This window comes from Lygodium microphyllum, chromosome 7 (genome assembly GCF_053477565.2).
Source record: "Lygodium microphyllum isolate KBCC chromosome 7, Lygodium_microphyllum_v1.1.10, whole genome shotgun sequence".
Taxonomy (NCBI): Eukaryota; Viridiplantae; Streptophyta; class Polypodiopsida; order Schizaeales; family Lygodiaceae; genus Lygodium; species Lygodium microphyllum.
The window spans coordinates 1,611,678-1,632,574 of record NC_141141.1 but is presented as its reverse complement, the minus strand read 5'-3'; the positions used below and the strand labels follow the sequence as shown (position 1 = coordinate 1,632,574).

The following is a 20,897-nucleotide window of genomic DNA, read 5'->3' as shown; positions in this document are numbered from 1 at the left end:
GGGCAGACAGAGATTGCAGATGGTCACGAGGCTTGAGGATGAGCTTCTCCTGTTTCATAACCATAGCCTCTCCTTTGGTCGCACAACAACCCAGCTTCGAGAGACACAGTTGCAGCCAGTGTCTTGGTGGGAGAAATATGGGGCATTTGCACCTACCCTAGTAAGTTCTAGGTTGAGGCTCTAGCTTTTAAGTACTTAGTGTTCATACATTGCATATTAGAAATGTTGTGCAATCTGAAATTTCTTTTCTTGTGGATCGTGACAGAAACGCCTTGCTATTCGAGTTCTTTCACAGGATTGCAGCTCAGGCCCATGTGAAAGAAATTGGAGCACTTGGGCCCTCTTCCATACAAAGAAGAGGAATCGTTTGAGCACAGCTCAGTTGGAGAGGCTGGTCTTTTGTCACTGCAAGCTTCGCCTTCTTGAGCACACCTCTACCTCTCCTGAACCTCGCCAGGTGAATGTCGACAAGGTAGACATAGAGAAGGTGAAAGACATACCAAATATTCCTAGTGAGGAGTTGGACATCTACACCATGTTGTATGAGGAGATGTCAGCTCCTGCCCATCGCACACGAGCTTCACGGAGGGCCACTTCGCGACGGGATGGCGCTAGCACTTCAGCAGTTGCAGACTCACCCTCTTCTACTAGCTCTCATTCTAAGTTAGATTCTACTTCTAGTGCATTTGATAGTGATGTAGAGGCCGAGGATCAGGATGATGAGTAGTCACTCGAGAGTCTAGATTCCAGACATGTTTTAGACATTTCAGCTATTTATGATTGTATTGAGGCTTGAGCCTTAACTCTTTATCTTTTTGGTATTTTGCTTTGATGATCCACTATCCATGCATTATTGCATGATTGCACATGTTCACAGTATCTTGTTCTCTTCTTTTTGAAATGATATAGAAACACATGGATGGTGGCAAGTGCATGTGTACTGTGTAATCTCTCTTGAACTTTAATTTGATTAGTGTTCTCTAATAATTGATTGTTGTGGACTATTAACGAGTCTATGAACTTATGAAGACTCTAGAGGGCCGAGTGGCCCGTGGGAGAAATCAAATGATATTCATCTTTGCTTTGGATTTGGATGGTCAATTGTATACAATGGTTAATGAAACTATTTAGTTTGTTATATTTTACATGTTTTTCCCATTAAATTGTCTTCGCCGTTTCTCGTTTCTTGTCGGGACCGAAAGTCCGTTTCCCGCCCGTTTCCGTTTTGCCGTTTCGGAAACTCTTGGTAACTATGGGCCCATGTAGATTCTCCGGGGGCAGATGCTACTTGCTACGTAGTTGATTGGCCTTGATTTGGGTTCTTAACACTCGGTTTGATTTGTGCTTTCCTATAGGTTTGTTGGTTGGGTTCATGAGTGAACCTAAGATGGTACATTCGAAGGTTGCTATGTGGATTTTGCGGTTCTTGAGGGGGACCCTCAATCTTGGTATATTCATTATCTAGCAGGTATTGGCGTTTTGCTTCTAGTTCTTACAAGCTGGATGGATTTAGATTGGGCCAACGATGTTGACCAACGGAGGTCAATGACAGGATATTGCTTTACTTTGGGCAATGGTGTTATCTCGTGGAGTAGCAAGAAGTAGCCCATTGTTGCCCTTTCTTCCAGAGAGGCGGAGTAAAGAGTAACATCTTCTACCACATGTGAGTTAGTGTGGCTTTGGAGAGCTTGGCTGTCCTTAGATAAGTCCTACAATACTTCATTGCGACGATGAAAGTTGCATTGGTTTGGCACATAACCCCTTGTTTTATGCTAGGTTGAAGCATATCGAGATTCAATACCATTTCATTCAAGAGAAGATCTTGGATGAGACCATTAAGTGGTTTATTGCAAGACGGAGGATATTCTTGTAGATTTGTTTACGAAGGCACTCTCTCAGGTTATTCTTTGACAACACTCTAGATCCTTGAGCCCTATGCTGTGTCGAGAATTTGAGAGGGGGTGTTAGAGATTAGTCATCCCCTGGATTAGCATTTCTTAGGCTACTATTGGTGTAGTCAGTTCTCTCGAAGGTACTCTTGGAGGGCATTACGTATTTTTCCAATCAGTTTGTGGCCATTTCTAGCAATCATAATGTACAAGCACCTTTTCGGGTAGGTGACTATGCCATGTGACAAGCAGGCTGGTCAGTGCTGATTATTTTATGCATTTATGAGGCTGTTAGCTGGTTGCTGATCAGGTCGGCCAGTTTTTGCTGGCCAACTGCATTATTTTATGGCCTTTCATTTGGGCTATTTATGCCCCATTGGCAGCTTGCCCTCAGTTGCTTTTCAGGTGTTGGTGGGAGAGATTTGGCTCAAGGATATACATCGATAGCCCTTGTACATCTGCCCTCTTCATTTCAGCATTCATTGACTGCAGATTTCTGTTCCGTCTCTCTTCTCTCTCCCTTTCTCTCGTGTTCATTGTCTTTCAGTCTTGTCCATATGCTTTTGCATTCACTGCACTCTAACAGATGCTCCTTCCAACCTAGAGCTGGCCCGCACCTCCTCCAACTTGTTCTTTAGGAGTGTCATCTCTCTGTCTTGAGCCACCACTTTTGCCTTTAGTGAAACACACTTTGTCAACCTAGGGCTGGCCTGCACCTCCAACTTATTATTTAGGATTGTCATCTCTTTTTTCTTGAGCATCACTTTTGCCTTTAGTGAAACACAGAGTCTCGGACTTTCTCAATTCTTTCTACAAGCTGCTTGTTTACTGTGCTAAGAGCATTATCTGCTTCGTTTTTTGCTTTGTTGATGGCATTGGTACCACCAGCTCAATGTTGACCTCTCCATCCTTTGCACTGGAGGGAGTGCCTTTCAAAGATGCTGGAACAGCTGGGACTGATAGGACAAAATTACAGGCTGGCCAAGGGTTGGACAACACCAAGAAGCAGACATGGTGGAGACCAAGCAGATAGAGTAGGGTAAGAGACAGAAAATGCAAAGGGGCTGGCTGGCAGGACTGGGAAGAACATGCAAGAGGGGAGCATGTATATGCTACAGTGGAGCTGAGATGCCGATACCCTAGAGAATCAGGTCAACCAGTATGAATGGCTGCCCAATGGTCTAAATGTGGTGGTCACTAAAGCCCCATGCATATAAATACAGTGCTCATGAGATGCACGCGTGCATTTGTGCACATGCACACACACAGTAGCTCAGTTTGTTAAGTTGAATGCGTGGTGACCAGAAGGTCTTTGGTTCAACTCCTACATTCCACATGGTCATTTAGTATAAGTTTAGAAAAAGGGAGATTTGAGCGCAGGTCAGTGGGTTAATAAAATAAGTGGCTTACCATTAGGGTAGCCACTTGATTTTAGAGAGAGAGAGAGAGAGAGAGAGAGAGAGAGAGAGAGAGAGAGAAGGCAATTTGCAAAGGTCTGCTCATCTCTCAGGACAAGAATATCAATGGAAGAATCTATATCAGCTCTCAAGGGATCAATGCTCAGGTATAAGATGCTCAGTTTTTCCAGTATTGTAATTGTTCAGTCCAGCTAATGAAGTAATTCAGTGCACTTTTATTCTGTTCTAGTATAGTGGGCCTCAAGAGGAAGCATTAGCTTATGCTGAATGGGTCAAGGAAGATCCACGTTTTGCTGACCTATATGTGCAAGTTTCCCCTTCCTTCTGTGGACATGCATTCCCAAGACTGAGGTTACGTTACAAGCCCTCGCTTATCCAGGTATTTTAATATTTGTTTATTTCAAAGTTTTGAAAATGTTTCTTTCAACCAATTTATTTTTATTTCTTCCTGAAGGTAGAAGGTGGTACGTCTTTTCTTCCATTAACTGATCCTTCATCACGAGCAATACCTTTGACTCCAAAACAATGGCGAGAAAAGTTATGCTCTGTGGAAATTGATCCTGTCAGTAGTTCTGATAGCAGCAATGCTGATAGTACATCTAGCCAAAGAAAGAATATTCTGCTGTTGGATGTAAGAAATGGTAGGTTACCTCGTTGCAACTGCTGTACTGTTATACTTGTGTTGTCAAAACTAGTATTTTTGGCAAGGTAGTATGTAGAGTTTGAATTTTGGGCCAATGAGCTGAGGCTTTACTGATCTTGTTGTCTCAGGACTGGCATTTCACTTTACTAATTATTCTAGATTATGTACTCTCTAGCTAACTCTTTTGGCTGGTGATCGAGCCATACACAATAGGGTCTGGGACAAGATTTATTTCTAGAGAGGTTAATCAAATACTATCATATTTTTGGTGGGCTCATCTTCTTTGCAGCATAACAGAGGATTCTACTGATATGTCAAACGTAGGTTAAAATATGTTCTTGTCAATTAAATCATTAAATAACCTGTGCATTACTTTTCCAGGGTATGAGTGGGATGTTGGACACTTCAAAGGAGCTCGGCGACCAGAAGTAGACTGCTTTAAAAGCACTCGATTTGGGCTCCATTCTATAGAGGTCTATACTCATTCAAACAAGTGAACTGCAATCGCATTAGAAGTAACTTGGGACTTGAGGTTTTCAATTGACAATGGAAGAGATGTAAGCTCTAAGTGAGAGTACTGTATGCAGTGGTACTTGATGAAGCCTAGTCACTACAGAAGTTTAATGTGGACTTTGAGTTGGAAAGTGAAGGAATTGCTCAAGTCAAATACAATGTCTGTTTATGTCCCTTCAGGGTGGATGCTCTATTCTTGACTGATGTGTAGTCAGGGTTGTCTCTGTATGTAGTACGGACTGATCCGTATGGTACGGTACATATCCGTACGATTTAGTACAAAAAAATGGGCACTTTTGGGCCACTCTACTTTTAAGTCTACAACTTTCTTTTTTTCTTTCTCATTTTTTTTTTCTTCTTTCTTTCTTATTTCTCCCCCAAGCCTCTCTCTCTCTCTCTCTCTCTCTCTCTCTCGTGTGCCATTTTTCGGCTGCTGGATGGTTGCATTCACACTAGCCGACTTGATTCTCTTTGGTGTGACAGATGCTGACGTGACGGATGCTGGCGTGACGGTTCTCTGACGGATGCTGGCGTGACGGCTCTCTCCGACGGATGTTGGCGTGACGGCTTCTAATGGACGCTGGTGTGACGGCTCTCTCTGACGGGATGCTGGCGTGACGGCTCTCTCCGACGGATGTTGGCGTGACGGCTTCTAATGGACGCTGGTGTGACGGCTCTCTCTGACGGGATGCTGGCGTGACGGCTCTCTCTCTCTCTTCCCCCCCTCCCCCCCCCCTCTCTCTCTTTGTGTGGCGTGCTCAGTCGTGGTGAGCAGTTGTGGCACGAGGGACCTAGCGTAAGGTGATGTACCTGGCGTGATGGAATGCAATCGTGAGTAGGTCTCTCTCACTCAGTTGTGAGCAGTGGTGATCAAAGAATGCAGTCGTTCTCTCTCGCATGCTGGCCTGAATGAATGAATGTAGTCGTGAGCAGGGTCTCTCGCATGCTGGTTAGCAGGGAATGCAGTTGCGTGAGCAGTCTCTCGCACACTGGTTTGAACGAATGCAGTCGTGAGCAGGGAATGCAGATGTGAGCAGTTGTGACCAGAGAATGCAGTCGTGAGTAGTAACTGAAAACAGTGCGAACGCATTTGGGCTCATAAAAGATTACTGAGCTTGCAAAAATTTAGTGAGGGGTTGGGGAAACCTTGGAAATTTGCAGGAATTTGCAGGAAATCACAGAAATTGCTCTGATCTGACAATACAAAGTATAAGTTGAGTGGCTTTGTACACAGTGTATGAGAGATGGATAATGTAGACAAATGCAAGCATCAAACCGTGGAAAATGAATATCTGGGAGACAAATTTGATCAAGAACTAACACAACCGTCCATGGAAGCAATGTTCAACACCCCTTCTAAGAACACACTGTACAAGACGTATGGCCGTAGGGTCCGTGATTGGACCATCTCCCCAGCATCTAACAGGCATGGAAAGACTTCACGCACCATGAATGAAAAGAAATATGAAGAAATTCATCTGATTTGCTCTGAACTACGAATTATGAGACAAGAATTAGAGAAAGAAATACGAGAGCAGGTCAAAGCCGAATTGATAGTAAATTAGAGGGTAGAAATGCAAGACATGCAGATAAAGATTAAGAATGACCTACAAGCACAAATGCTGTTTGAAATGCACACGTTGAAAACTGAAATGTTGAAAGTTGTAGATGCCTACAAAACTGAAATCTTAGAATTGAGGGAAGAATTGAATTCACTTAAGAAAAAAGAAATGAACATGCAAGAAGAACTACAAAAAGAGAAAGAGGCTTTGAAGGCATGTGAAAGGGAGGTTCACTCATGGGTAGAGGTGGCAAAGACAACACAGAAGCAGATAGAAGAAGCCAGCCCATGGATTGAGACAATAAAAAAAATAAGGGAACATAACAAGTCTGAAGTAATGAATGCTACCTTGGAAGAAGAGGCTAGGAGACGGACTAGGGTTTTACATGTACGGGTAGTAGGATTGGAGGAGAAGAACAGCCCACAGGAAGATGTTAAGACACTTGCATACAAAATTGGGGCTTTAGACGTACCTATCGTTAGTGCTTGGAGAGTGGGAAAAGAGGACTCTAAGTCCAAGGCTCTAATTCTCTGCTTTGGAGACAAAGAAAAAAAAGGCCTTCCTCTCCAAGAGGAGAGCCCTCAAGGGTGAGAAGATTTATTTGGATGAGGACCTTACCCTAGCACAGATAGCGCATTGCAGAGAACACATGCCCAAGGTATTGGAGGCTCGCAAAGAGGGAAATTAGGCTGTTTATAGGGATGGACGAGTCATCATCACTGACAAAAGGACTTCATGACGGTACGAGGCCTATGAGACACTTCGGATGTCAATATGGAATTGTAATGGAGCCCTGTGCTTGGATGCTGGTTACTTTGAAGATAGCTTTGGAAACATAGATATAGCAACGTACACAGAAACACACCAATGTAAAGGTAGCTGACTACTAGACGTGTGGGGATTCAGGTGGGAAAATGCATTTCGTTCAGCAGCTAGAAAACCAGGAAGCACTAGGGGTTCTGGAGGTGTGGCCATACTATACCGGGAAGACCTCAAAGGGATAGTGCAAGTAATGAAAAGAGATGATGATGCACGATATTTATGGATTAGGATACATGCAGGAAGACCACGGGATATATTCATCGCAATATGCTACTTTCCTCCTGCAAATTCTACCTATGCCACACGAGATGGATCTCCCTTTGATGTATTCTATGAGGATATCATGAGATATGCTAACATTGGGGACATATTATTAGTAGGAGATTTCAATGCACGCACTAGAGATAGACAGAGTGACTTTTATATGCATGACAGTGCCATGTTCAAAGAGATCGTCATAGATGAAATAGGCCTACGTAGGAGTGCCCAGGATAAAGAAGTGAATACCTATGGGACACCTATTGACTTTGGGAAGTGCACATAGACTAGCTATCTTTAATGGTCTTCCACAATGGCCAGGATCTGACAATTTGACATGCTGGAATCACAAAGGAGGGGCAAGTACTGTGGACTACCTGATGGGCTCACCAGCATTGCTTCCAAACATCCAAAATTTCAAGATATCTGAGAGGCCAATTGGCATAGCAGCAGATCATGCTATTCTGACACTCATGCTCTCTTGTGTATATATGAAACATGAAACACCGTGCCTCCCTAAACATCCCAAATACTACTTTGCAGAAGACACCTCACATATCTATAGTGGTTCTCTACAGACCAATTTACATACATTGGACTTGAGTAGATCATTGGAAGAATGTACAAGGGATTTAGCAGAGGCCATACATGGATCAGCCATGTATGCATTCCCACACATCTTGCCCCGATGTAGACCCACATGATCTATTGCTTCCCAAAATAGCTGTTATGATGATGAGTGTGTAGTCACCCGAGCTCGCTTACAGAGGGAAGTGGAGCTAGGCACTCAAACACATCACCAACCAAAGGCGTTCTTCAAACGTCTCATGCGGAAGAAGAAACGAGACTACCTAACGAAAGTAGAAGCAGAGATATATCAGCTACTTTTGGGGCGGGACAGCAAGAGTGCATGGAAGATGTTTCATGAAAGACAGCCCCCCCATACAGATTACATTACCGGATGCTTGGCTTGACTATGGGAGACAGTTGTATGACCTGCCAGGACAGCCACCTATGCAGCCCCCATAAGCTTGTAGGCCAACACAATGGTCTTTCTTCACATGGAAAATGGTTAGGGATGCAATCTATAGATTACAAAATGGGATGGCACAGGATGAGGATGGACTAGTAGCAGAACATTTCTCACATGGTGGTGACATAGTAGCACCCATATTAGCACATATGTTCAATAGAGCAGTCTGTGAAGGTTTCCCTATGAGTTGGTCAGACAATACTATAATTTCGCTATTTAAAAGTGGTGATCCCCTGATTCCTAGCAACTACAGGATTATCTTGATCCGTCATTCTTTGGGTAAGATATATGGATCTATATTGGAGCATGAACTCAGTGAGTGGACTGAAATGCAAGGCAAGAGAGCACAAGGACAGACAGGTTTCAGACGAGGATATACCATGTTGGAACATATTCTCACACTTAGAGCCATTATTGAGGAGGGTCGAGCCCGAGATGAGGATCTATTGTTGCTTTGTAGACTTTCGCAAAGCTTTTGATACAGTGCCTCATACATGCATCATGCAGAGATTGCAGGACATTGGAGTACCAGGGGGTATATAATGGGGTGTCTATGCATTATATGAGGCAGTGACAGGTCATGTACGAGTACCTGGGGGGCTATCAGAGAGGATTGACAGTACTATAGGAGTGAAACAAGGATGTCCACTTTCACCCACATTGTTTGGTTTATACATAGATGAAGTGTTTGATTACATAGACCGAGGAGGAGGAGCTGGAGCCAACCTGGCAGGGGTGCTGACACCAATATTACTGTATGCAGATGATATTGTTTTCATTTCAGATTCACCGGAGGGTTTGTAGTGCCATCTAGATGCTTTGCACATCTTTTCTAGAGATAAAGACCTCACAGTGAACCTTGGGAAGACCAAAACCATGGTTTTCAATACTTCAGCAGCATGGATGACTAGATCTATGTACCAATTCACATTTGGGGGAGCATGTGAGGGAATATGTCTATTTGGAAGTCACTTTCTTTGGCCCACGTTTTTCGTTGAGAGGGGCGTCAGAGGCACGTTTGGCATGTGGATACACAGCACTAGGGGCACTTGAGAGTCAATGTGCTCACATACAGTTCCAAGAGCCCATCACCAAACTTTGGTTGTTTGACACCCTAGTCATACCTGCATTACTATATGGAGCAGAGGTATGGGGTTGCAGCTTGTACCATAGGCGCCTTAACCCACTCATTGATCAGATTGGAGTAGAGAGGGATTATTATGATGGCTGGGATAGCATGGAAAGGCCGTTGATCATGATGATAGCATGCATGATTAGGAGTAAGCCCTCTACCCCACACCCCATTGTTAGAGCAGAGCTAGAGGCAACACCCATAGTCATGGAGGCACTCTTCAGGGCAGTGACCTTTTGGCACAGACTATGGGAACTTCCACGCCATAGATACTCTAGAGTGGCACTAACCTCATCTAGACAACTAGCAATAGGAGGCGAGAAGAACTATTGGTTTTCATAGATGGCTATTTGGATGAGCCTACATGGTTTGGATATTGACCGTCCTCCACCTTTGGATTATAGCCTTGACTGCCCTACACTTTCTCTCAGCCGATGAGAGTTGAACCGGGTGATCAGAGCTGATATCTTGAGGATTGAGATGGCAAGGACATGGATCCACCCACCACTCCCTGTAGGATCGAGGATGGAGTTCTACAGGAGTCATTTCTTGTGCCTCTTTGATGATGGTTTCACTATTCGGCCAGCATATATGGACACCCATCTCTCCCATAGCGTACGGGTTGCTATTGGATAGATTCACACCTTCTCACATAGGCTCCAGATGGAGATAGGCAGGTGGACAAATATCCTAGCAGAGGATAGGACTTGCTAGCTTTGTGGTTGAGAGCCTGAGACGGAGGAGCACTACATATGCAGATGCACAATATACTATGACATACGAGGACGGTACCACTACCTCTTCCCGGATGGATTTGGACCCCTTCGTCGCGTCATGGAGTACGAGGACAAGAGATGCCTAGGCCTCTTCCTCCTGGAGCTTGAGAGGCGTCGAATTGCACTATTGCGAAACAGGAGGCCGGCTCACCTAGAGGGACATACACAGAGAGCAGTGACAGACTTCTTCTACAGAGCCGACCCTACTAACACTACTAGCCTAGCAGAGATAGAGCCACCCCGCCAGACACCTTACAGGCCACACTGTGGAGTCACATTGGATAGAGCTATTTCCCTTCGTCGAGCACAATGATCCCGTCTACCAGGATCACGCCCGAGGAGGCCATACCATAGTCGAATTAGAGCCATTATCATGAGACACCGCAGACTCACCACCAGGCATATCAATGAAGCAGCTAGGGACCGCATCAAAGCTGAGATCATGTGCAGATCTTGAGACTAGCTACAGCCCATAGTCTCCACCACACTTTTGTACATGGCTAAATCAGATCTGGTTCTCCTTTCCTTTTCTTTTCTTTTCTATCGATGGAACAACACTACACATGGTTCAAAGATCTTGAGACCAGCTACAGCCCATAGTCTCCACCACACTTTTGTATATGGCTAAATCAGATCTAGTTCTCCTTTCCTTTCCTTTCCTTTTCTATCAATGGAATAACACTACACATGGTTCAACCCTAGTATAGCCCCATTGTATAGTTATTTTCAATATTGTTTCAGAGGCCACCCACTTACTTGTAATGTTATCTTTACCTTACTGATGAGATGACATTAGACATGGATGTACTCTGGATTTTGTCTCATAGGCCACATTGTCCTTATGTAGACGTTGATATATCTTTCTTTCTTTCTTTCTTCTTTCTCTCTCTCTCTCTCAAGCTTCTCACATCCTCTTTCTCTCAAGCCGCTCCTCTTTCTCTCTCTCAACCTTCTCTCTCTCTCTCTCTCTCGCTAGCCTCTTCCTCTCTCTAGTTGTACTAGTACCACGTACGAAAGGTTTGATACTATACCATACATTAGGTACCGTACCTTAGGTATTAGTACCATAAGGTACAAACTTAATGGATGTATCTTTTCCATTCGAACTGTACTTTGGGACGAGCTAAATGCTCCTTATATTAATATGATTGTCCCATGAGATTAGGTTATTTGAGATTCAAACAATTTCTCTCAACCTTCTCTCTCTCAAGCCCACACTTCTCTTATTTGTATGATCATGCATGTATGATGTATCCACTCCCATCTATGTAGTTATAAGTTGTTGGTAGCAGTAGCACATGTTGCGCATATCGCATTAGGTTTTGGCATGTTACCCTCAAGTACTCATCTTATATACTCTAATAGCATTGCTATTTAGACTTGAAATATCTATTCTATTATCTTTTGTCCAAAATAATCAAGTTTTTTTTTTTGTTGTACCAATATCATTCCGTACCTTATAAAATCTTAAGGTACCATTTAGTACCGTATTTTATCGTACCTTTCGTACCTGACAACCATGTGTGTAGTGATTAGATTTGCATCTTTGCATGCCATTTCATAGAGTATATTGTACTATGTTACTTGTTTATGACTAGATGTACTTGAATCAATATATCATCATACATCATCATGTGTCCCCTTTCTTAAAATAGTATTCATCATATGCTCGTGTGCATACAGGCTCAGTCTAGGTTGTGCAAGTAGGAAATTGGATATACTAAACAGGATGTTAGGCTTCGTATGTGTATTTCTTGGCATTTCTATTTTGGTTAAACTTCTTGAAGCCAAGATTTTATGGAATCAATCATGTTTCAGAGTAAGGAGAACGATCCTTTGGGAAATGTTGATAAAGAGCGTACGGATGTGCTTATGTATTGCACTGGTGGAATTCGTTGTGATGTGTACTCTACCATCCTGAGGTGTGCTATGGAGCTTCACTTGATTCTTTTGAAGTTTTTCATTGTTAACTTCCACATATTAATAAAGGAATTGGTTGAAATTGTGGCGTTGCTAGATCATGCCATGGTCATAGTCTGGTTCTTGGTGATTTCCCTATTTTATAAAAGACCTGCCAATGTAGACGAATCTTAATTGGGATTTTGTCATGTGTGATGCAGTATGTCAACTTTACATTTGTTTAGCTTAAAGGATGACAGTATTATTCATCTCCATGTGACATGTTATGACATTCTGTACCATGCACCTCTATATTTTGGGTTGAGATTTGATACTTCCATGTCTTGGAGCTTTTTCTATTGTCCTGGTTAACAGGCATTTGGTCTCTTAACAACTTTGGGAGATACTTTTCCACACTGTTATGCTAAGAGGTGATTCCGTGATGTGTTCATCTTATGAGGCACCCTTATAGCCAGCAGAACTGATCGCTTGGCTGATTATGGATTCTGATTCAAATGCACGAGGCAAACACCATATCTAGGTGATGACAGCATGTGCTAATATGAAGGAATATGTATACTGGTATCAAAAGGTGGTCAGGCTCCTTGTAAAGCAGATAGAACTAGATGGAGCTGGGCAAAGGCAGGCAGACTGGACAGATTCTGATGGAGACAGACAGACCTGGATGGAGGAGGCAGACAGGCTGCAGGTAACATGGCAGTCTGGGTCAGATTGGTAGAGTAAGCTGGTTGGACCAGCCATCTATGGTTTTTGTCAAAGGGCTCTTCTCCAAGTCTTGAGCAATTAACACAATGCACCTGCTTGGTTTGGACCTTCCTGACTTTCCTGTATGCTTGTACTTTTCTGGCAGACAGGCTGCAGGTAACATGACAGTCTGGGTCAGATTGGTAGAGTAAGCTGGTTGGACCAGCCATCTATGGTCCTTGTTAAAGGGCTCTTCTCCAAATTTTGAGCAATTAACACAATGGACCTGCTCAGTTTGGACCTTCCTGACTTTCCTGTGTGCTTGTATTTTTCTGTCGTAATTCATCCTTCATAGTTCTCTCTCAGCCTGGAACAATTGCTGCCCTGTTAACAAATACAATCGTACGACAGAGCACAAATTAAATAGAACACAGTTAAGGATAGGGCAACTCAAAGACAATGAACACAGTGAAGAGTCTGAAATGAATGAATTTGAATCACACAACGCTCATGCAATTCACACACTATGCAGTGAATGGATACTATACCCCGAATTCTCGTGTCTGGAGGTCTGAGGCAGAGGTAATGAGTTGGAGAGTGTGTAGTACTTTGATGGATCCCGAAACGCAGCAAGGCAGCCTTCAAAGCTGTTTGGAAGCAGCAAGTGCAGCAGTAGATGCTGGATCTATGATAGATGGAGCAATGAGGAGAGAGAAAACTGCAATATGCAGCCTACTGATAGTGTAGGGTACCCTGGCGGCAGCAAAAAGGTGAATACAGCCTTCTGGTGGGTGTTCAATGGCAAGTGGCAGCAAACAGCACCAAATGTAGATGTGGCAGTCTGTATAGGTGCAGTAGCAGCAAATACAGCCTGTAGACAGTCCGCCAGGCTGAAATGCAGCCTTTGGAAGAGATGGCGGCAGCAATAGGGGTGTAGGCAGTGTTGGAGGCGTGGAAGGTACTAGATGAGTAAAGGAAGTGTCGGGTAGCTTCAATTTGAGATGTCCTTTGGGAACAGTGTGTGGGTAGCGAAGCTAGAGTACCAGAAACCTACAGAAACGAGATTAGACTGAATGGAGGGCTGTCTATTTATAGAAAGTTTGGGGCTGCCAAGTTAGGGTTTACAATTGGAACACTAAAACTCTTTTGAACCACTCCCTGCTTAAAGGAATAGTTGAAATTCATTAACTAACTTGAGTTTTGGGGTTGTTTAATGAAAGATAATGATAATTTAGCTCAACATTGTAACGGATGCTCAAGCAAGGACAGCCCTTCGTTTGTATGCAAGTTGGGAGAGCCCTTGGTTCCATGAAGTTTCTAGAAGATTCTAGAAGATATTTGTATCATCACTTATGTCATCGCTAATGTCAACATGCCATGTGTTGATGTGCATATCATGCCATGTGGCATCCTCTTGTAACGACATGTGTTTCCCTTAATCTCCCGTGGCTATAGCCCTTTAGTCTTGCCAACACCAGCTGTCTCACAATTGGCAAGGTAAGTCCTCTTTTGGTTCTTATCTTGTTCTAGTTGAGTCTTGTCTTGTAATTAAAAATCACTATTCTCTTCCCTTGATTCCTAAACTCCTTGAACGACTTGGGAAAGCCAAAGTCTTCACCAAGATAGATCTTTGTGGCGGTGGCGCTTACAATCTTGTCAGGATAAAGGAAGGCGATGAATGAAAGACAGCTTCGCACATGGTATGGGCATTTTGAATATGTTGTCATGTCATTTGGCCTCACGAATGCTTCAATAGTTTTCCAACATATAATGAATGATGTCTTTTGAGAATACTTGGATGTCTTTATTATGATCTATTTGGATGATATTTTGATCTTCTCTAAGAACTAAGAGGAGTATGAGCATCACTCGAAATAGTCTTAAATCAATTGCGGAAAGTAGACTTGAATCCAAAACTCGAAAAGTGTTCTTTCCATCAATTGAAGTTGTGTTTTTGGGGTATGCCATTTTTGAGAAGGAAAATTTTTATCGAATCTTTATCAAGGTTTGCTTTGATATTGTTGCCTCTCTAACCAACCTAACTAGAAAGGACAAGTTTGTATTATGCGATTAGAAGGCTGAACAAGCTTTTCAAATATTAAAGCAAGTATTCGTCTTGGCATCCATTCTCTTCCATGTAGATCCATTGAAGCTCTTCATCTTGGAGACAAATGCCTCAGATTTTGCACTCGGAGCTATTCTATCCCAGATTGGTGACGACAATCAAGTTCATCTAGTAGCTTTCCACCCAAATTCATGATTAAAAAACTTCTAGCTATTGTGGACTCCTTAGAGACTTGGCAACACCTACTTAAAGGTGCTCCTCATAAAATCACTATCTATACGGATCACAAGAATCTGGAATATTTTATGACTTATTGTATCTTAAATTGTTAGGAAGCAAGATGAAGTGGTTTCCAATCCAGATTTGACTTCGTCATTACTTATAGGTTTGGCCACCAACAAGGAAAACCAGATGTTTTATCTCGAAGATCCTACTTGGCACCAAAAGAAAGCGATGAAGTTCATGATTAATAGAATTCCGTGATCTTGAAACCTGAGCAACTAAAGTTAAGGGAAGCTATTAGCAAAGCCCCAAAAGACTTTGGATTCTTATCAAAGGCCAAGAAGGAAATTACAAAAGACTCATTTGCCAAGGGCATAAGAAGACAATTGCATCAAGGCCAAGAACAAACTCAAAGGGATTTTTGGGACATTGATGGATTACTCTATTATAAAGAACTCCTCTACATTCTTGTTGATCCTTTGTAAGTGGATATGCTCAAGAAGAGACATGATTTGCCCTTAGTAGGGCATTTTGGGGCTAACAAGACAATCGAGTTGGTTTCAAGGGATTTTTGGTAGTCGTAGATGTGAAAGCTAGTCAAGGACATTGTGCATTTTTGTGATGTGCAATTGAGCTAAAGTCCCTCGTCATTGATCTCATTGGCCTTCTTCAATCATTACCTATTCAAAGTAAGCCATGGTTATCCTTATTCATAGACTTCATTGTTGAATTGCCTTTTTTTAGAGGGTATGATTCTATTTTGGTGGTGGTTGATCAATTCACAAAAATGATACACTTTATTTCAACAACCAAGAGGATTAATGGAGAAGGGACAATAAGGTTCTTCTTGGAACAAGTATATTGGCACCACCGGTTACTTGATAATATTGTCTGTGATGGCGGCCCCTAGTTTATATTTGGGTTTTGGAGAAGTCTCTTTAAACTTCTGGGAGTACAAGTGAATCTTTTTTCAGCCAATCACCCATAGAGTGATGGACAAATAGAAAGAGTGAATTAAGACTTGGAGTAATATCTTAGATGCACAATCAACTATCATCAAGACAATTGGGTGCATCTATTATCCCTTGCTGAGTTTGCATACAATAATTTGTGAAGAAATGCTGTAAACGCAAAAAGCACAAAGCCAATCGTACGACAAAGCATAGACTGATAAACCCTAAAGCTGGTATTAGGGTTAGGGTAACTTAGAGACAATGAACACAATTAATAATAAAATATATATTGCTCATGCAGCTAGCACACTATGTAGTGAATACTGAACCTTGAACTCTCATATCTTTGGGATCAAGGCAGAGGTTTTGAGCTGTAGAGTGTGTAGTACTCCGTACGTATCCCGAATCACTGCGCAGAGACAGCCTTTGAGTGTCGAATAGCAGTAAGCGCAGCCAAGGAAGGTTGGATCTAATGCAGATGATAGTGCAAGAGCGAGAGAGACTAAAAACGTAAGTACTTGAGGAGAGAAAATGTGAATGATAGCTATTAGGTGCAAACGTAGTAAATAGAGGTGAGAGAATGTTAGGGTGGCAGCTCGAAATTGAAAACAAAGCATTCAGAGAAGTGAGAAGATTAGGGCGATAGTTCTAGGCTGAGGGCGACAACACCAGATGTTGGTGTCGACATCAAATGCAGTAGCAAACTGTAGGCGATAGCTCATGGGAACTTGGCGAAGGCTATAGACAGGTGCTGAAGGTTGGAATCAGGCGCCAAGTGGTAGCAGATGGTTGGGAGAAGTTTTGACCATGATGTCCTCCACGAATGGGGTGTGGGCAACAGAGATACGGCTCTTGAGACTCGCAAAAACGAGATTTCGGGAGAGTGGTGGATTGCATGTCTATTTATAGAAAGTTTGGGACACCCAAATTAGGATTTTGCATGTGGGACACAATAACTCTCTAGAATTGTATCAGGATCTTCCACCCAGTCAAAATCAGTATACCCTTGTAAGCATAAACCATGACCATAAGTGAGTCCATAATCATAGGTACACCCTAAATATTTTAATATACGAAGACAAGCAATCGAATGAGACATTCTAGCTGCTTTAAAATAAAGACTAAGCAAACTAATTGAGAATGCAAGATTTGGCCTAGTATGAATCAACTAGAGTAATTTTCCTATAATAGAACGATAGATATGAGCATCAAATGGCTTATCCAAAATATCCATATGCAGATGGACAGTGGGATTTATAGGTGTGGCCACTAGTCGTGTCTGATCAATATAATATTGTCCCACCAACTGTAGGGCATACTTTTGCTGTGGATAAAAGATACTTTCCTCGGATCTAACAACCTGCATCCCTAAGAAATAAGACAACAAATCTAAGTTTGTTATCTCAAATGTAGAGTAAAGCTATGGCTTAATTTTTGTTATAACCGCAGAATCTGAACGAATGAGTTGTAGATCATCAACATATAGCAAGATATAGCTGATCCCCGCATTAGTGGTGTGCACATATAGATTTGAATCATAGGGTGTAAAATGGTATCCACGAGCCCGTAAGAACTCGTTTATCCTGTGGTACCAAGACCTTGAGGCTTGGTTCAGCCCATAAAGAGCCTTCGGCAAGTGAAATACCTGGTTAGGTTGGTCAATGGAAGGAAAGCTGAGAGGGTGCTCCACATAGACTTTCTCCTCCAAATAACTGTTCAAAAAGGCGCTTTTGATGTCCATTTGATAGATCAGCCAATCGTGGTGAGTGGCGAGTGCAATCAATAGGCGAAATGATATCAACTGAGTGGTAGATGCGAAGGTTTCTTCATAGTCAATGCCATGCTTTTGCCTGAAACCTTGCACTACAAGGTGAGCCTTGCATTTGTCTAAAGTACCATCAGCCTTTAGCTTGGTTCTAAAAATCCACTTCGTTCCAATAACTGGCTTGTGACGAGGATAATCCACCAATGTTTAAGTTTCATTGTGATTAATACTATCGAGTTCCTTCTCCATGGTCTCACGCCACAAATAGTCTTGGAGAGCCTCTTACTAACTGTCCGACTCAGAATACACAATATAATCGGCTATAAACAACGATACATATGAAGCATGAAGAGCGAGCCAAGCAAATCTTCTAGGGCCCTAAGGAGTGAAATTGGGTGGAAGGATCCTTGAATTTTGCATGGGTTGTTGGTACTAGTGAGGTAACGAGTTGTGCGGAGGCGGCCTAGAAACTGAAATATATGTTAGAAGGTCAAGAGCGGGTTGTAGACCCGGCTTAGGAGGCACGATCTCAAATGGTGTGAGCAAAGGTAAGGACAAAGAGTCTAGTGTAGAAGCTTGCGCAATGTCCCTCTCATCAAAGATGACATCCCTCCTAACAATCACCTCGTTCGTCCGAGGATCAAATAAACGATAGGCTTCACTTCAGAAGAATAGCCCACAAAGATCTAGAGATTTGCTTGAGGGGTGAGCTTTCTTATCTTGTCATTAGAAGTGTGTATAAGCACAACTAGCGAAAACTGTGGAGTGAGAAAAAATAGACCAAGAGCCAAAAAATGCCTCATATAGAGTCTTTTTTGGGTCCACCACAGTCAGGCGTCGATTGAAGATGTACATTGAAGTGTTAACAATCTCGACCCAAAGGCGCTCAAGAAGCTTTGTTGCGAACAACATAGAGTGTGCCATATTCAAGACTGTCCGGTTTCTTTGCTCTATGACTCCATTCTATGCGGGGGAGTTGGTAGAGGTGAGTTGGCTTGCAACGCCTTTTTTCTGTAGAAACTCAGAGAACTCGTGGAAGGTAAACTCGCTACCAGAATCATTCTCATAGCACCCACATGATGACTAGTCTCGTTATGAACCAACAATATCTTAGTATTGAAATAAGTAAAAGCATTAGACTTGAGCTTGAGGAAGTTCACCCATATGTATCTAGAAAAATCATCCACAATTAAAAAGTACAGTGCACTATTTAAGATGATAGTTGATGTGGGACCATAAAGATCTATATGAATGGGCTTAAGGGGTTCTGCAGCATGAGTGATAGACTATTGAAGAAAGGGTGTACGATACTGCTTACCTAGCTGACATGTTTTACAAACCTCTGGAGATAGTTTTAGGTGTAAAAGACTCTCAACCATCCCCTGACGTGACAGCTCATAAAGAGAGTCGTAGCCAAGATGTCCTAAGCGAAAATGTCAAAGACGCTTAGAGTTTGTAGGCTCTTGTGTAGTGGCCAAAGCCTCGAAGTGATGAAACTTCGAATCATCGGCAGTCGGCTCGGTAAGAAAGTGTGTTATGTGGTAAACGCAATTAGGTTGTGCCTTGTCGCAAGCAATCACTAAACTAGTGTGAGAGTCTAGGACTTCAACTATGATCACAGTGAAGAAAATTGCTTGCTCCAATTGGCAACGTTGTTGAATGGACAAGTGCACCCGAAGCTAGGGGACATGGTAGACATCATCTAGCAAAGCAAGATCGAGACCGAGGTTAGTGGAAAAACTGACGCAACCTTGGGTCTGAATCTTAATCGAGGAGTTGTTTCCTGCGCGAACACTCTCGGCTGTAGGGGCTTGGAAAATAAAAATGTCCGCTCTGGGAGTCATGTGATGGGTAGCTTCACTGTCCATAAGCCAAACAGGTATTGCTGTGCTCAGTTGTGATGAGTGGGCCGTTGCATGCATATCTCCTAATGAGTCCAATGTCTGTAAAGAGACGATGTGCAGACCAGTCAAACAAACCTTGTAGAGTTGAGTAGTTCGTTGATTGTGATGACTGATCGGTGTGGTAGTGTGGGTTTGGCCTCGCCACTGCTCCTATTGAGGGTTGCCATCATCGTGCTTACCTTGTTGGGGTTACCCGATTGGGGTGCGAGGGTTCGATTCTTGGATTTTGGCTGTGTGTCTCTTTTCTTAGATCGATGCTCTTCGCCATAATGACCATCCTTTTGACAATGTTGATAATATCTATTCTTTTTAGGTACATTTTGCTATCTAGGTATAAGTGTAGATTGATTGGTTCCTTGGGATTTACTAACCTTGTTGTGATTGTGATTTTGATTTTGATTGGAGTTTTGTGTGCCCTTGCCTTGTTGCCCCCCTCTAAGAAGATGCAACTAGAACCCCCTCTATTGAGGACATGTTATGAAATTGATCAAACAGCCATGCGTAACGCAACAAATGATACTCAAACTTATAAAATGTGGGCATTTGAGTCTGTGAAATCACGTGTTGCACAAAATGGAAATATTTTCTTGGTAACTTGTTCAGAAAAAGGGTAACTTGTGTTAGAATTTGCCAATTCTGTGGGTAGTGCCCAACATTTTAGTCTTTAGTTCTTTTTCAGTTCTTAGTGTGAACACAATTAGAGTTAGAGTTAGTTAACTCTAGTTGAGTCATAGCTAGGTCTATCTTAGTCCTATCTTATACCCTTTCATTCTCATTCTTTCAGCTCAATAAGTACACTCTTTTGCTTCAGCACACTCTCATCGTCTCTCTTTTCTCTCCTCCATAGCTGGCTGTCATTTTCCAACATTTGGTATCAGAGCAAGGTTCTACGCGTAAATTCAGTTCAGCCACTATCAGCTGGTGCCGACCCGCCTAAGGTCTCGTTGTTGTCAGCCAGCTCTCTGTATAAGGAACAGAAGGATGAGTTGCTGCTGTTTTCAGCTTACGTGCAACCCTACACACAGTCCCGTATGCGGCTTGAAGAGCTACGTTTTGGAGGACTGCTACTGTTTTTAGCTTTGCCCCTTATTTTCTTACCTCTGCTCCTCATATTCTCAACCTTGCCTATGATTTTCTGCAAACCCTAGAAAGTGCAAAAACCCTAATTTTTAGATTTGGAGTTTTTTCAAAATTTCTGCAATTTCCCATCCATTTTGGTCATCTTTTTCCAAATCTTAGCTTGTGCTGCCTAAAATTTTGGGCTTTTGTCAAATTTTGGTCCCAAAATTTAAATTAACGGATTTAAAGAAATTTCACAATTTCTTTGGTATTCTCGAC

At 42.6% G+C, this 20,897-nt stretch overlaps 2 protein-coding genes across 5 annotated transcripts in view; both read left to right on the top strand.

The window, feature by feature from the left end:
* LOC148033123 (Rhodanese/Cell cycle control phosphatase superfamily protein) overlaps positions 1 to 20,897 on the top strand; it is a 70,306-nt gene that overhangs the window by 24,468 nt on the left and 24,941 nt on the right. For 2 of the 4 annotated variants that reach the window (XM_087680850.1, XM_087680848.1), the window contains exons 2-6: positions 3,400 to 3,453; positions 3,537 to 3,686; positions 3,762 to 3,948; positions 4,332 to 4,423; positions 11,865 to 11,968. In XM_087680850.1, coding sequence (XP_087536976.1) covers positions 3,400 to 3,453; positions 3,537 to 3,686; positions 3,762 to 3,948; positions 4,332 to 4,423; positions 11,865 to 11,968 — 587 coding nt within the window. The remainder of the gene's footprint in view (positions 1 to 3,399; positions 3,454 to 3,536; positions 3,687 to 3,761; positions 3,949 to 4,331; positions 4,424 to 11,864; positions 11,969 to 20,897) is intronic. The other 2 variants (XM_087680852.1, XM_087680851.1) reach the window with 1 other exon arrangement.
* Positions 5 to 3,358, top strand: LOC148033125 (uncharacterized). Its single transcript, XM_087680847.1, has 2 exons — positions 5 to 160; positions 266 to 3,358. The coding sequence occupies exons 1-2, from the start codon at positions 20 to 22 to the stop codon at positions 725 to 727; spliced, it is 603 nt and encodes a 200-aa protein (XP_087536973.1). The 5' UTR covers positions 5 to 19; the 3' UTR covers positions 728 to 3,358.

What these genes read in the sequence shown, in the direction of transcription:
- LOC148033125 (XM_087680847.1), top strand. Translation starts at nt 20, where the DNA reads ATGGTCACGAGGCTTGAGGATGAGCTTCTCCTGTTTCATAACCATAGC. An exon ending in GGGCATTTGCACCTACCCTA is followed by an intron (nt 161 to 265) that starts GTAAGTTCTAGG and finishes GGATCGTGACAG; the next exon opens with AAACGCCTTGCTATTCGAGT.